At 34.1% G+C, this 13,462-nt stretch overlaps 1 protein-coding gene across 22 annotated transcripts in view; it reads left to right on the top strand.

Moving 5' to 3' along the window:
- The window catches only part of RIMS2 (regulating synaptic membrane exocytosis 2), a 393,792-nt gene that overhangs the window by 245,893 nt on the left and 134,437 nt on the right, over positions 1-13,462 (top strand). For 10 of the 22 annotated variants that reach the window (XM_017730312.1, XM_017730302.1, XM_017730304.1 and 7 more), the window contains 7 exons: positions 1,152-1,217; positions 3,677-3,739; positions 7,131-7,205; positions 9,608-9,679; positions 11,184-11,363; positions 12,486-12,595; positions 13,415-13,447. In XM_017730312.1, the coding sequence (XP_017585801.1) occupies positions 1,152-1,217; positions 3,677-3,739; positions 7,131-7,205; positions 9,608-9,679; positions 11,184-11,363; positions 12,486-12,595; positions 13,415-13,447 (599 nt within the window). The remainder of the gene's footprint in view (positions 1-1,151; positions 1,218-3,676; positions 3,740-7,130; positions 7,206-9,607; positions 9,680-11,183; positions 11,364-12,485; positions 12,596-13,414; positions 13,448-13,462) is intronic. The other 12 variants (XM_017730317.1, XM_017730311.1, XM_017730310.1 and 9 more) reach the window with 2 other exon arrangements.

Below are 13,462 nucleotides of genomic sequence, written 5' to 3'. Positions count from 1 at the left end.
TGTCAAGAAAAAGATGTTAATTAAAACCCATGAATGTTCCCATTTCTCCTCATACCTTATAATATAACATTCAAGTTGAGTGGGTGAAATATTGTGTTCTGAAATGGGAAAAACTGTGAAATATAATATAAAGATACTTATTACAGCATATGCCTAAGAAAGGCAATAAGCACCTGTGCATCTTCAGTGACTTCAGAGCCCTTAGGACCTGGGGTCTTCTCAAGAACATCCTGCTGCTCAGTAGGGCCCCCCAAGTTTCCTTGACTCTTCAATGTTGTCAGCACGGTAGCACCAGCTGGTGTCTGTTCACACTGCTGCAGCTACTCACACTGAATGTACACAAGACATCATGGCTGGACGTGTTGAGCTCTACTTACACTTTTATTTATATCCCCCAGTTCAGAATCCTATAGTTCTATTATATATAGGGCTAATTCATATCTGTAAGTCCCACATTTTAAATTGTCTGACACACACGTTGTCACTGACAAAGTAAGGTTCTCAAGGTTCTTATCCTTATGTTTAAAAAAAAATATTAGCAATTTGTTCCAAATAAAAATATGCTGAAAACCTCACTGTATGAAATCCTTTGTCAACTTACCTACCTCAGAGCTCAGCTTAATCAGCAAGAGCACCACACTATGTGCTATTTATTTTTTCACTTAGCCTTTGAGTTTAGTGTTTGTAAGTCCATAAAAGCTGGTTGGTGTATGTTCTGTGCAGGATGTGAGGTTTATTTCAGGCAGAATTTCTGTTGTTTCACTTAAGGAAGTTAGATTTTGCTTCTGATTTTTCATGACTTTCGTTTCACCCAGAAGAAATTTTCTAACATCCATATCCTATTTTTGGTGAAAATTCTCAGTTGCTCAACTACTGGTTTCCTGTCAATGTAACTTTTTCCTTCTATGAAATATGTGTGCATTCATCAAATGTTCTTAATATGTTGTTAATTATTTCTGAATAGAAATTGAATGCAGAAGTTTGAAATTTTATATATCTATATATTTTCATGTATGTTCAGAGTATACTGCTGAATTGAACATAAAAGTGCTCTATCTTCATTCCATCTTATAAAAAAGTAAGGGTATACATAATGAAAAAAGCTCCCTCTAAAATGTCTGAAATATCTGTGCTATTTATTTCATATTCAGGAGGACTAGGCAGGAGAGAAGAGTGCCTAATTCATATTATGATGACGCAGCCTATACTCCTGAAAGGTATTTTAATTTATATAGTAAAAATAGATAGAGTTGAGTAATAAATTTTTATGAACCAGAGTCAAAAATTCTAATTGGCCTAGACTAATGATATTTAAATTTACAGTGCACTTTATGCCATATTTCTCTAAATACAGAACAACTAACCTCCATAGTTTTAAGTACCTAATTTTCTTTTCAGCCCTCCATTAATTTGACTTTGGATTCTTTTTAAGTTTAATTCTTAACTTGAAAAATTTTTTATTCATTAGATGTGGGAGGAAAACTGAATAGTACAGAGGAGCTTAGGTACAACTGAATATTTTTTTCTCAACTTAACTGCACCATAATTCTAATGGCTAACCTTTTCAGTCACTAGGAGTGATTCTAGGGCAATTTAGAGTCCTCAATTTAATTCTTTCAATAATCTGAGTACCTTAAGATGGTGCTCAGTTTTTAACATGTTACTGCTCACAATGACCGACCAAACGCCTTCAAATTGGTTTTGAGTATTTGCTGTGCTAGGAACCAAAGTACTATTGTTCTTCCTAAATTCTGTTATGCATATAATGTATCATAGTGAGCATAATATAACTAAAATCTGACATGTAATCTGAAAAATTTTGGTGTCCCTGGAAATAGTTTTTTGATAACAGCTTTTCATTTTTAAAGAGCTAGGCTAAAAGAGAAGGAAATTTGAAGAAAGGAAAAAATCAATGTTCCTCTCCCTCTTTACAATTAGATGTTTTATATTTCTCTGTCCATTTTTAAGTAAATGTCTGATTTTTGTCTATGCTATGGGAACAGGTAAAGCAGGGATTTTTTCCTAAATAGTAGCAAGATTTTTTTTTTAATGTGATTACAATTAATAAATACAGTCATATTAAAAAAAAAGTGTACTGCAATTTTGAACCCATATTTATGTATTTATGGTGTCTGCAATAAAGTGGTTTTAGCAAAAAATCTTATTTAAAATACTGGTTAACTGTAGAGAGTGGCTTCAGTTTCGAGGATATGGATTATCAGGGACAGTGTAAAGATATACCTGTCATTCTCCAGCAGTATTTTAATCTATATTGGATTAAATCTAAATCTAATCTAAAACTTAATTAGATTAAACTAAAGTGACTTTCATTCAGCCATTGATCTGGCTATAAACCATGCAAAAAAAAAAAAAAAAGCCCTTCCCCATGCCATCCAATTGGACATAGAAGAAACAAGGGCAGCTGATTTACATTCACATATATTGCATCCCATATGGTCTTCCCTCAACATAATGACCAGGAGATGTGGGGTTATTAAGTTTGTAAGCATATTGCAAAACCCTCAGGTTCTGCAGTATGAAAGTTTGGAGAAAAGGCAGTCAAGCGAAAAATACTGCTGGGATTCCCAGGAACAGATTCATGAAAACTCTTGGATCAGTGTATTCAAGCCATTAAAAAGTTTGTCCTTTAGCCTATGGTTAGTATTTTCATATAATATTATATTACATATATAGGAATATTTTTGTCCAAATTTATAATATTGAGGTCCCTTGATTATTTCTGATAATCCCTGTCTTCTCACTTACTGTCATGTGGAAATCACTGAATAGTGAGAACATGGGAGTTGCAAGACTTTACCCTAGCAAGATCCTGAAAGTACAAAACTCCAGATATTTAGTTGAGACTCCTTAACCAAATGGTGAATGATTTGTATCTAGTTTTACTGTACTGGAGTAATGGCACATAAACAGTTTATTCCCTGATTTCTTAAAGCAGCCTTTTTTGTGGCATTATTTCTTTTTTCAATGGTTCTTCTTAAGATAAAATACTTCTATATGTGTTTTATGTTGTGTTCAACTGATTTTCTGAAGTGATGCTGCAAATGCTTGGGCAGCCCCTATTCAGTACTTGGAAGAATAATACCACAATAAAATTTAATTATTTTTCAGTGTTTAATCATTGAAGTGAATTTTCTTCTGCTTCTTACATAGCTGTGAGAAACCAACTACTGTATCAAATAGAAAAAAAAAAGATTACAATTGGAAAGGTCATGTATTTAAAGTTAAAAGCAGTATTTTAAACTATTAATGCATATAATGTTATTTTTGTTAATGTTTTATCTCCACAATTACTTTTAAATTATTCCACAAACTCAATAGCCATTGAAAACATGGAGACATTTATGTACAAAAAGATAAGGGATCAATTAGTCTTTATGGAACTGAAATTCATGGCTAAACTGCTGAAAAGACTAGAGGTGAAATATAATAATTGTATCAGGAAAAAAGCCCTATAAACTTCTTCTTGGTGTATGGTTTTGAAGAAGCTGGTTTTCTTCATACCTGAAAGAAAATATCAAATGTGCAAAATTATTTGAAAACATTTGGAAATCTTCCCATTTTGTTGAGAAATGGTCATGTCACATGAATTAGAGTGCTAATAATAGTAATACATAATTTTTTAATAACACTTCTTTATTTTAACTGCATTGCAAAGGTGGTACAATGGTGCAAGTTCATGGGCAGATGATATAGTCAATGGTTCAGCTGAAAAATATGGGTAAGTAAAGAGTGTAGTGTTATAGATAAAACTAAAATGTATTTTGAATCTTTATAATAAGAGTTCATTTATAATTGTACCAAATTTATTCCTAATAAATGTATTTTTCTTGATGTCTTTCTTTCTTGACTCAGAACTAGGGCATTTATGTCCTAGTCTTTTTTCCAAGATTAAACTGTTTTATTCATTTACAAATAGAAAAAGAACATTAATAATATTTGAAATATTTTAAAAACATGTTCTCACTGTTCAGGGCTGTTTTAATAAAAAAGGGCTTTTTTACTGATAGTACCTGCCTACATTTGCAGTGTTGAGGAATATGTCTTTGAGACCTAATACTTTTTTACTTTCAGAAGTAATCCCAGTTCTATCTGTCCAACCTATCTTTCTTTGTGGTTGATGCATAACCCATGCAAAGTGCTGTGAGCCTTACAATCTTTAGTTCTTCCCAGTTGTAGCTGCCTTCTGATCAAGAAAGCACACAAATTTTCCTTGCTTTTAGTTCGTTGACTTTACTGCTTCCCTCTCATTTTCTTCTTGCTCTTGCAAGAATTTTCTTTATTTCTACCTCCTTCCTTTGTGAATGTGAACAGAGAACATAAGCAACTGTTAAATTGAAACTTAGAAGATCTGATAAAACCCAGAATTAATGCATCAATATTTTAATGCAGGCTTCTCTCTTCTTTAGAGACGAGGGATTTGTGAGGGTCTTTTGGCTAAACATCAGTGCGGTTGCAGAGACTTGAGACCATATATCTTCTCTAGCTGTTTGAACCACAGTGCCACTGTTCATTGGCTCTTCATTTTTAAGCATACGGCAAGGGCCATACTTACTACTTCATCTTGGAAACTGCACAAGTGTACTGAAAAGGAACAGCATTTAAAGAAGGCTGAAAAGTGCTTAGTATAACTAAAACTTTTGCTTTTGATAGTCACATTAAATACTCCTGGCTTACTTCTCTCTTCTTACTTTTAGTCCTGAATAGATGCTAACATAGGTAAATATCAGAGTTAAATATCTAAAAATAGATTTTTAACTTGAAAAAGAAATTTATTTGCTACTACTCTCTGTCTCCATTTAAATTTAGCTCCAGAAATATTTGGGAAAAGAAATAAAAGATAAAATCATTTATTGTGAACCATTATGACTTTTAAGTAAACCATAAGGCATAGAAAACACTTTAATAGAATAAAGAAATGGATCAGATTCTGTACAGACAATGCACTGAGAGAATGCCTTTAACAGAAACTGAATGCTATTTCGCTCATTCATAGTTTAAGAACTTAAAAGATAATAAAGTTTTACATACCTGTTCCTGTTGGAATGATCTAATTGAAATTCTGGTCTCATCAAGAGACAAAACTCTTGATGTCAGAGAGGTCAGAATTACAGGTCTGTTGCCAAAAGTTAAGAAGATAAACACGTAGCTGCAGTATGTGTAGACAATAACTGCATAGATACAACTCTGGTTGTGGTCATTTACTATTTAAATATCTGCCATAATATTAGTGTTTAAAAATGTCACTGAAGGAAAAAAAAGCCAACTATGTATATGTGCCATGTAGAAATAAAGTTACATTTAAGATCTGAGGAAAAAGTCCCACAAAATCCAAGAACCGAGTACTTGTCGTATTTCGCATTTAGTACTTCACTTTAAAAAGGCATATTTCAGTACACGCTTACTTTTAAGCCTAAGACTACTTCAATTGATTAGTCTATAGGTGCTCTGCTGAACTACATTTGAACATTCAAGCCCTGCTAGGAGGTTCTTCCTTTTCCTTGCTTCCTTCTCAAGATTCTTTATGCGTTGTCTTATATACCACTACACTTCTGTCATGAAACACATGTTAATTAAAACCCATGAATGTTCCTGTTTCTGCTCATACCTTATGATATAACATTCAAATTGAGTGGGTGAAATATTGTGTTCTGAAATGGGAAAAACTGTGAAATATAATATAAAGCTAAAAGTGTTATATTTTGGAATATTTCCAGTACTTTAATGGAGGTTTAGATTATTATCTGGAATCACTGCAGTAGATTCAGTTATAGAACTGAGCTGGGGTGAAGGAGAGGAGAGGATTTCAGCTCTCATCTTTGAGAATTTTGAATTCCCAGCTTTTGAATCCTAATCAGCTTTATCATAATCTTCTGCTAATCATCTCATGAACACAGAGATGTGTATTCCTGCAGGGTGATTCTCTTATATGTGTCAGTTAGGGGTCTGTGTTAAAGATGATGAAAGTTAGAAGTAGTTGGCAAAATACAAGATGCTATGTAAGGCAACTGGCTGTATAACTGAAAATGTACATTGCAAGTACCAAAAGCAATAAAGTAAAAAACTTTACAAATTTTTTTTTTACACATAAAAAGGATATGAAATGCATATCATTTCAGTCTTAATTATCCCAGGTTTTACATTACTTACTGGTTTTATTGATATTTGATTGTAATAGCTAGTATAAACCTCTAACTGCATCCACAGAATCATAAAATAATTTGGGTTGGAAAAAACATTGAAAAAACTGTCTGCTCCAACTCCCTGTGTAAAGCAGGACTTTGCTATTTCTCATCACAGATATCAATGACAACACATACTTTGGAGAGTAAATTTCAACAGGTTTAGATAGATATGCTTTCCTTAAGCATTTTTATAATTGTACCATGCCATGTGTTATCATTAGATATGTTGACAACAGTCACCAAAGTGACTGCAGTGCGATGTCCAGATACCTGAGCAAGCTGTAAGCAATTGAATTTCTGTAGCTGTAGCAGAACACAGGAGTGTGGAGCACAATGTGCCTGGGATCATAGCAGAGTTCTCTGCTTTGTTTTCTTAGCTGAGTTAGTAGAGTAGTTCAGACACTGGCATGTTACAGTTTAATCATACCTTTGAGTGGCATGGAGATATACTGGTAGTTATCACATATACCACAGGGTAATATGCATGTGACTAGATCATATCAGTGTATGGATGCTTGTATATATGTATATATGTATGTGTGTGTGTGTATATGTGTGTGTATATATATATGTGTGTGTATGTGTTACATTTATAAAAACCATTATAGAATATTACAGCAACCAAAATATCTTGCTTTACTTTTCTTTTAAACCAGAGTACCCAAAAGCTTTACATTCCTGTCTTTTAAAAACTATAGAGGTACATAATTTTATATTAAGTTGCTTTATGAGTATAGATGAGTTATTTGGTGAGATATCCTGTCACCAGTTTGTCTAGATATTTGGCAGTGTACTGCTCCTTCCCATTTTCCATTGCAATATTTATGACTCAAATTTAAATTTGCTTGGTACTAGAAATCTGATTTGTTTTTAGACATGTTTATCTATGTTATGCTAACAGAGGATCTTGTGTCTGTGACTAAACAGCAAAGTTCCTATAGCTAGTAGAAGAATAACATGTCCAAGGATTGAAATCCAGCAGCCGTCCACAGACACTGACAGGTATTGCCATTGTATATTAGCTGGAGTTTGAAATTATAATAATTAGAAAGTGTATTGTTGCATTTTTCTTGTTCTGTTCAGTGTTTCTAGATGAAAAAGATGCACTAGGAGCTGAATTGTAGTGTACTGTAATCCTACAACAATTCTATTTTTATTTCTTCAGGTTTTTGTTACAAGAAAAACCTAATGCTAAAATGGTGATTGGCATGATCTCATAGTTTGTACAAAGTAAAAGAATTTGACATGGGCTTTTAAATAAATTGTTTTCAGTCATTTTGGGGGAAAAAAAGTTCTATTTGTTATGTAAGCTTTTACAATTGCTTACTGTTGGAAAATGTTAATCTTTTATAAAGCTTTCTCTTTCCATAAGATTAGATCAATGACTATAATTATTTGTTGAAAATTCTTTTTATTTCTTAAGAAAAGTAACAAATCTGAGAAATTAAAAATCAGAAATTATTATTTTCTGCATTGGGAAAAGAGTTCACATTTGAAATTTGCTGTATATATATATAAAAAAATGGAGATAAATCAGTATATAAAATAAAATTTGGTAGCACCTTTGCTTAGGTACTATAGCAACTAGAGTTTACAGTGGTATCTAAATAATATTAGATTCTAGTTCCAATGGGTTTGGAATAAGCAGTTAGACTGAATACTCACAGAACTTTCTGTGTAGTGACTTACAGAGAGCTTAAACAGTCTCATAGTGATTGGCTTGCTTGGTTTAGAAGCAAACACTGCTGTACCCATTCCTCAGAATAGGGGACAGTTATGCTTACAAGTCTTGCAGACTTTGACAAGGAGATCAGCTGTCTACCATGCCTGTCTTCCCTAGCAAAGGTAGAAGGGTGCTAAAATAGGCTGTAAATGGAGGACAGCATTTTTTGACATTTCATTAACTGTATTTTCAGAATGAAGAGTCTGTTAGCAAAGGTAAACAGTGCTAGTGTACATGAAAATACTATATGGTTGTTGAATAGTTTAACTAAGACTACCATATTTCCCTCTTTAAAAATCAGTAATTCATATGATACGATTTGTAATGAGAAAAGAAGAAAGTTTCATCTAGGTTATTTGTAAGCGTAAGTCTTTAAGAATGATAACTGAAAAGTTAGAAACTTCCATTTTTAATTTAACTTCCTCCCATAATTATGGCTGGATTTTGATATTCATGCATAATTGTATACAGTGGTAAGGGAGGAGTTTCACTGCCCAAGCAGCCTATCTGAATGATAGTTTTCCTATAAAAGGGACAGTTCCTGAAGACTGGGATCATGCAGTACATGTGTTTACTGTTAAAATGGATAAAATAATAAGTGAGGATGAAGACCGGACAGTAAAACTATTTTTTGAATTGCTCTTTATATGTGTATGATGTAGAACCACAAAGTGAAGCTTTCAAGTGGAAAACTGTCCACCTGAAATAGCCTCCATTTGCCATAGTGGTTACTGAGAGGATTGCAGCCTGTAGCCTGGAACCTGAGGATGACAACTCAGTTTAACTTCAGGACTCACTCTTCAAATCCTTTAGTCTACAGAACAGCATTGCCAAAACTTCAAAGGTTTACTGCCAAAATGCACCCTCTCCTTCACTTCTGGGAACTCCTGGTTGTTTTTCCATTTTAAGTAAATGCCTCCTGCAGATTGTAGCAAACTGAATATTTATATAAGCTATTAAGTGTGAAATTTTTGAGGCCTTTATCTGTTACCATAGTGGTTAGCTAGACTGGCTCCATGATGTTCTGTAGAACATAAAACCTGCCCACTAAGCCATTAGTATTGATCCTAATGGTAAAAATGCCACCCTCTTTCTAATCAGGCAATAGGTCAGACCCCTAATATCCTAAAAACTACTTTTTGTACCTATAGAACTAAAGAGAATGAGGCCTTAAGAGTAACAAGTGGGAGCTGTAACTTCTCATGAAGTCTTTATGAGAAGCATGTGCTTGCTCTCACCTGGTCCTCTGTATGTCTTACTGGCTGTTAGAAGGAGAGAGAAATAGAATATGGAATGATACCCTTACCATATTCCTCAGTCCCTGCTGCTCCAGCAGTCCTCCAGCAGTCACTGACAGGGGAAATGCTGACAGACCCAAAAAAGTCTTTGTGGGCTCATTAATATTCTTAAATATGTGGATAAAAAAGATAAGAGTGAGTTTTCCAGACCTTGATATTGTTATTTTTTTGTAATTCTGTTGAATTTAGGATTTTTTTTTTCTCGGGATTTATTCCCATAGTCAAAGAATGTATTCTGTGGTCATTTCTTGCCATCATGCAGATGGCTGACATTTTTCTCACCTTCCATAAACGCTGAAACATCTCTTAAACAATTACGTAAACTAAACAACATTCCTATCAAAGCTAAGGTTGTGTTTCTCTGTCTGTCAACAATGTAAAAGAAGCGAGACAGTGGATATTTTTGCTGATGAAGCTTCCCATTCAGAAACAGAACTGATAGAGGAAGAAGTGAGGTAATTTTGATGTGGTTTTGTGCCAGGCTCATTGTACTTTTCCTACAGTCTTTAGTGCCTCAGCTTACAATTACCATTTATGTGTCTCGCTGTGGTGTGTTTGCTTGTTAGGAGCTTATAGATGTAGGTTCATGATGTATGGTATTATTCTGAATTTGTCTGTGGCAATTCCTTCATATGCTCTAGGAGTCAAATTATGACCTCATGGAAGGCCTGAAAAGACATTGCTTTTAATGAATGTTTTATAAAAGCATTCAGCAAGGTTAGCCAGTATACTCCTTTTCAGTGCCTTTAGAAATAAAATGCTGTCACTAACATAAAAGTCTTCATAATGACGCTGTGGTATGTCTCTCTCTTTTTTGATACTAATTAAAATTTGACTTCTTGTTACACTTAATCACCATCGAGCCACTCATTGTATTAACTGACTTCATTGTAAAATGCATGACTTCGCTCAAGGAAAAGTCCTGAAGGGTACACATTCCCCATCTGTATTCTGTTATCTGCTCAGTTACTCAAGGAGAGCTGGGAGGAGTGTGATTTTAATAAATAGCTCCATTAGGTCATGGATTTTACTTTTAAAATTGCCTTGATTTAATGTACCTGAGGATATTGCTAGCAAATATTACTCCTTGAAAACAGACCAAGTACATTGTGAAAAAAGGTGGGGCTTGATTAATTTCTGAAGTTAATGGCCTGATTAATTGCCTAAGATAGTAGAAGACATGACTGTTTGATCAAGAAATTCTCTTTTACTCAGTCTAATTTCTTCCCATTGCATCTCTAACAATAACTTTTTTTACTGCTGTTTTGGTACAGTCCTGTAGGCTGTGGGTTAAAAGAATTTTTAAATTACAAATCAAATTTTTATAGTTGTTGGAACCTGTGTAAGTACTAATGATGTACATTTTCATCTGATTACAGTCTGAGCACCACATACGAATCTATCACTATAGCCTAGCCTATATTATAACAGACATCCTCAAGTCTAATAACAGTTAACAGTGCTACATGGTAATTATAACATCTAGAATGTGGACTTTCCTACAAACAAGAGTGCTACCTCTAGAGAGAATGCAATCTGTAAAAAATCTGTAAAAATCTATTAATATGAGGAATAATGCACAATTAAACTGCACAATTAATGAATCCTTAGCTTTAATGAGACTTAATATTATGTCAGCTACTCTTTTATTCCCAGGTTCATATGTTAATTGAGAAAACAACAATATTTTAACCCAAAAATTGTCAGGAAACAGACTATTGCATGGATAGTCATTACTGAGACATTGGAAACATTTCAGTCCATTTATCAAGAGTATGGAGCAAGTCAAATCATATGTGTAAAAAACTGTATGTTATCAAGAAGTTATCTCAGAAAATTTATTCCCCCTAAAAATGTATATAACAATATGATTTGCTCCAAACCAGTATCATGCAGCATATTTTATAATTAATAGAAAAGTCAAAGTTCAACTGAGCTGCTTTTTGACTAACATTACAGGAATTGTGAAGCAGCAGATAGAGAGCCATATCAAAGATCCAGATCAACAGAGCAACGTCCTGTGCTAGAGCGGACCAACTCCCGCTCCCGATCCACAGAGCGTCCTGACTCAAACCTCATCAGGTCGATGCCTTCATTAATGACTGGAAGATCTGCCCCTCCTTCACCTGCCTTACCGAGGTGAAACAGACAAATCAATCAGACTAAACCCCTTCTGCCCCACCAGCTCACCATTTTATTTTCCCAGTAGCTAAGTGGTATCGCCTCATCCTTAGCTGATCACTAGCAGCAATAGATACTAACCCGTTCAGTGCGAACACACTATTTATATTCTACTCTGGATATAATGGTGTGGCTACCATTGCAAATTGCTTGCTAACAGTATTTAACTACATTTGTTTATGTTTTCTCATTTGTCAGGAATCCTGGATGGTTTCCACATAAAACACCTCATAACTTTCATGTTCTTCTCTTACAGAATGAGAAATTATTTGTGTTCATCAGACATTGCTTATGGAACAACCATCATAACATCAAATGAAACTATTTTTTTTAAAAAAAGTTTCTTTAGATGCACTGTACTAACTTTGTCAATTACTTACCATTTTAACCACCATTTTCTCTGACTACATTTTACTGTGCCATAGTCTGTATTGTTCCTGTTTGAGTACCCCTGATTGATATTGAGGATTTCTATACATTATTCTTAGTTTAAACAAACATAATATGATAACAAGATGAGCACATTTTGGTCTATATCGTGTTCAGGAAAGCCTCTCTTTATTTTAGAACTGCTGAGTACATTCTTTCGTTTTCTGAAAGTTAGAGTTAGTATCAAATCCCCAGTGAGAATTGAGTCAAATATCAGTGTCTTTTCTCAGTTTATTACTTTGTTTAGACAAATCCATGTACTCTCATTGCAACTCAAAGGCGATTTAAGAAAATACAAGCTGAGTAAAGATAATCGAATTTGACTTGTGAATAAATTTATGTGTGTGTGGCTATTATATCCACATGCACATGAATATGCACACAACACATTTTCTGGCTTGACTGTGGGAACAAGCATCTTATGGGAACAGCTTATGGAAGCATCCTCAGCGTTAGTTTGGCTTCCTTTTAATTGAGAGATTTCTCTTTTTAATCAGGTCTTTTTCTGAAAAGAGATAATAGTTTCCCTCTGGGACTGCAAGGGTCCCAAATGATGTAAAGTCTACTTAGTCATGTTATCAGTTCTTAATGATATTTAGGAATGAATTTGTATTTTAATGGTTGTGGTTTGTTTTGATATGTGTCTCATAGGTCACATCCTCGAACTGGGTCTGTCCAGACAAGTCCATCAAGTACTCCAGTAGTAGGGCGAAGGGGCAGGCAGTTACCACAGCTCCCACCAAAGGGGACGTTGGAGAGAAGTAAGTGCATGGTTTTATCCTTAATGATGCTCCCAAATTGCTCATGAAAGTCGATTATATTTATTAATTTTCTTTTGCCATGACAGTTGAAATCTCTTGAGTTTTGGTGTACAGAATTAGAATTTGGTAGTGGTATTGCATTTTTTACTCTGTTTTTTTCTATTATGTTTTAATATCTACAATACTCTTGGCTGATGTGAATAATCAGTAGTATAATGCACATGAAACAAGGTGGACTATTAGCATGATCCTGTTCCTTTTGAACTCAGTAGGTGTTTTGTCATTGACTTCAACAGGCACAGGAAATTATCTTTAGTATGTTGTCTAGTGACAGAATTCTGGCTCTTTTGGGAGTCAGGAACTTAGCTGATCACTTGTAGGTTCACATGGAGTGTATTACAGATTGCTAATATAAAACCTCTGCATCTTGAAACAGGAAGAGCAAGAAGACAGGTAAAAATCTTTAAAATTAGAAATGTCAGGTATTTAATGATTCACGTTTTACTGCTACTGTAATTGTGCTTCTCTTTAATGTCTATTAAAAGCACTGGTTGATGGAGACATTTCTGAAATGTTTAGAAACAGGTATATAAATGCATTTTTGATAGCAGATACATTTTCACCCTTCCATTTCTAGTAACTAGATGTGCTGTGCAAAATCAGTCTAAATGGCCATATACACTCATTTTTTTTAATCCTTCTTAACATGTATATTGTATCTTTTAAAAAACTTCTGTTGTTTTTAACCCCTGTGCTTTGGTTCCTTTTTTTTGTTTGTTTTTGTTTGTTTGTTTGTTTTGGTTTTGTGACTTTCCGTAGACAATGGAGACAAGGAGATAGAATCTTATGAAGGTCTGTACATAAAGA

This window comes from Corvus brachyrhynchos, unplaced genomic scaffold (genome assembly GCF_000691975.1).
Source record: "Corvus brachyrhynchos isolate BGI_N302 unplaced genomic scaffold, ASM69197v1 scaffold302, whole genome shotgun sequence".
Classification (NCBI taxonomy): Eukaryota; Metazoa; Chordata; class Aves; order Passeriformes; family Corvidae; genus Corvus; species Corvus brachyrhynchos.
Note: the sequence above shows the minus strand (reverse complement) of the source record. Positions and strands in the feature narration are given on the sequence as shown.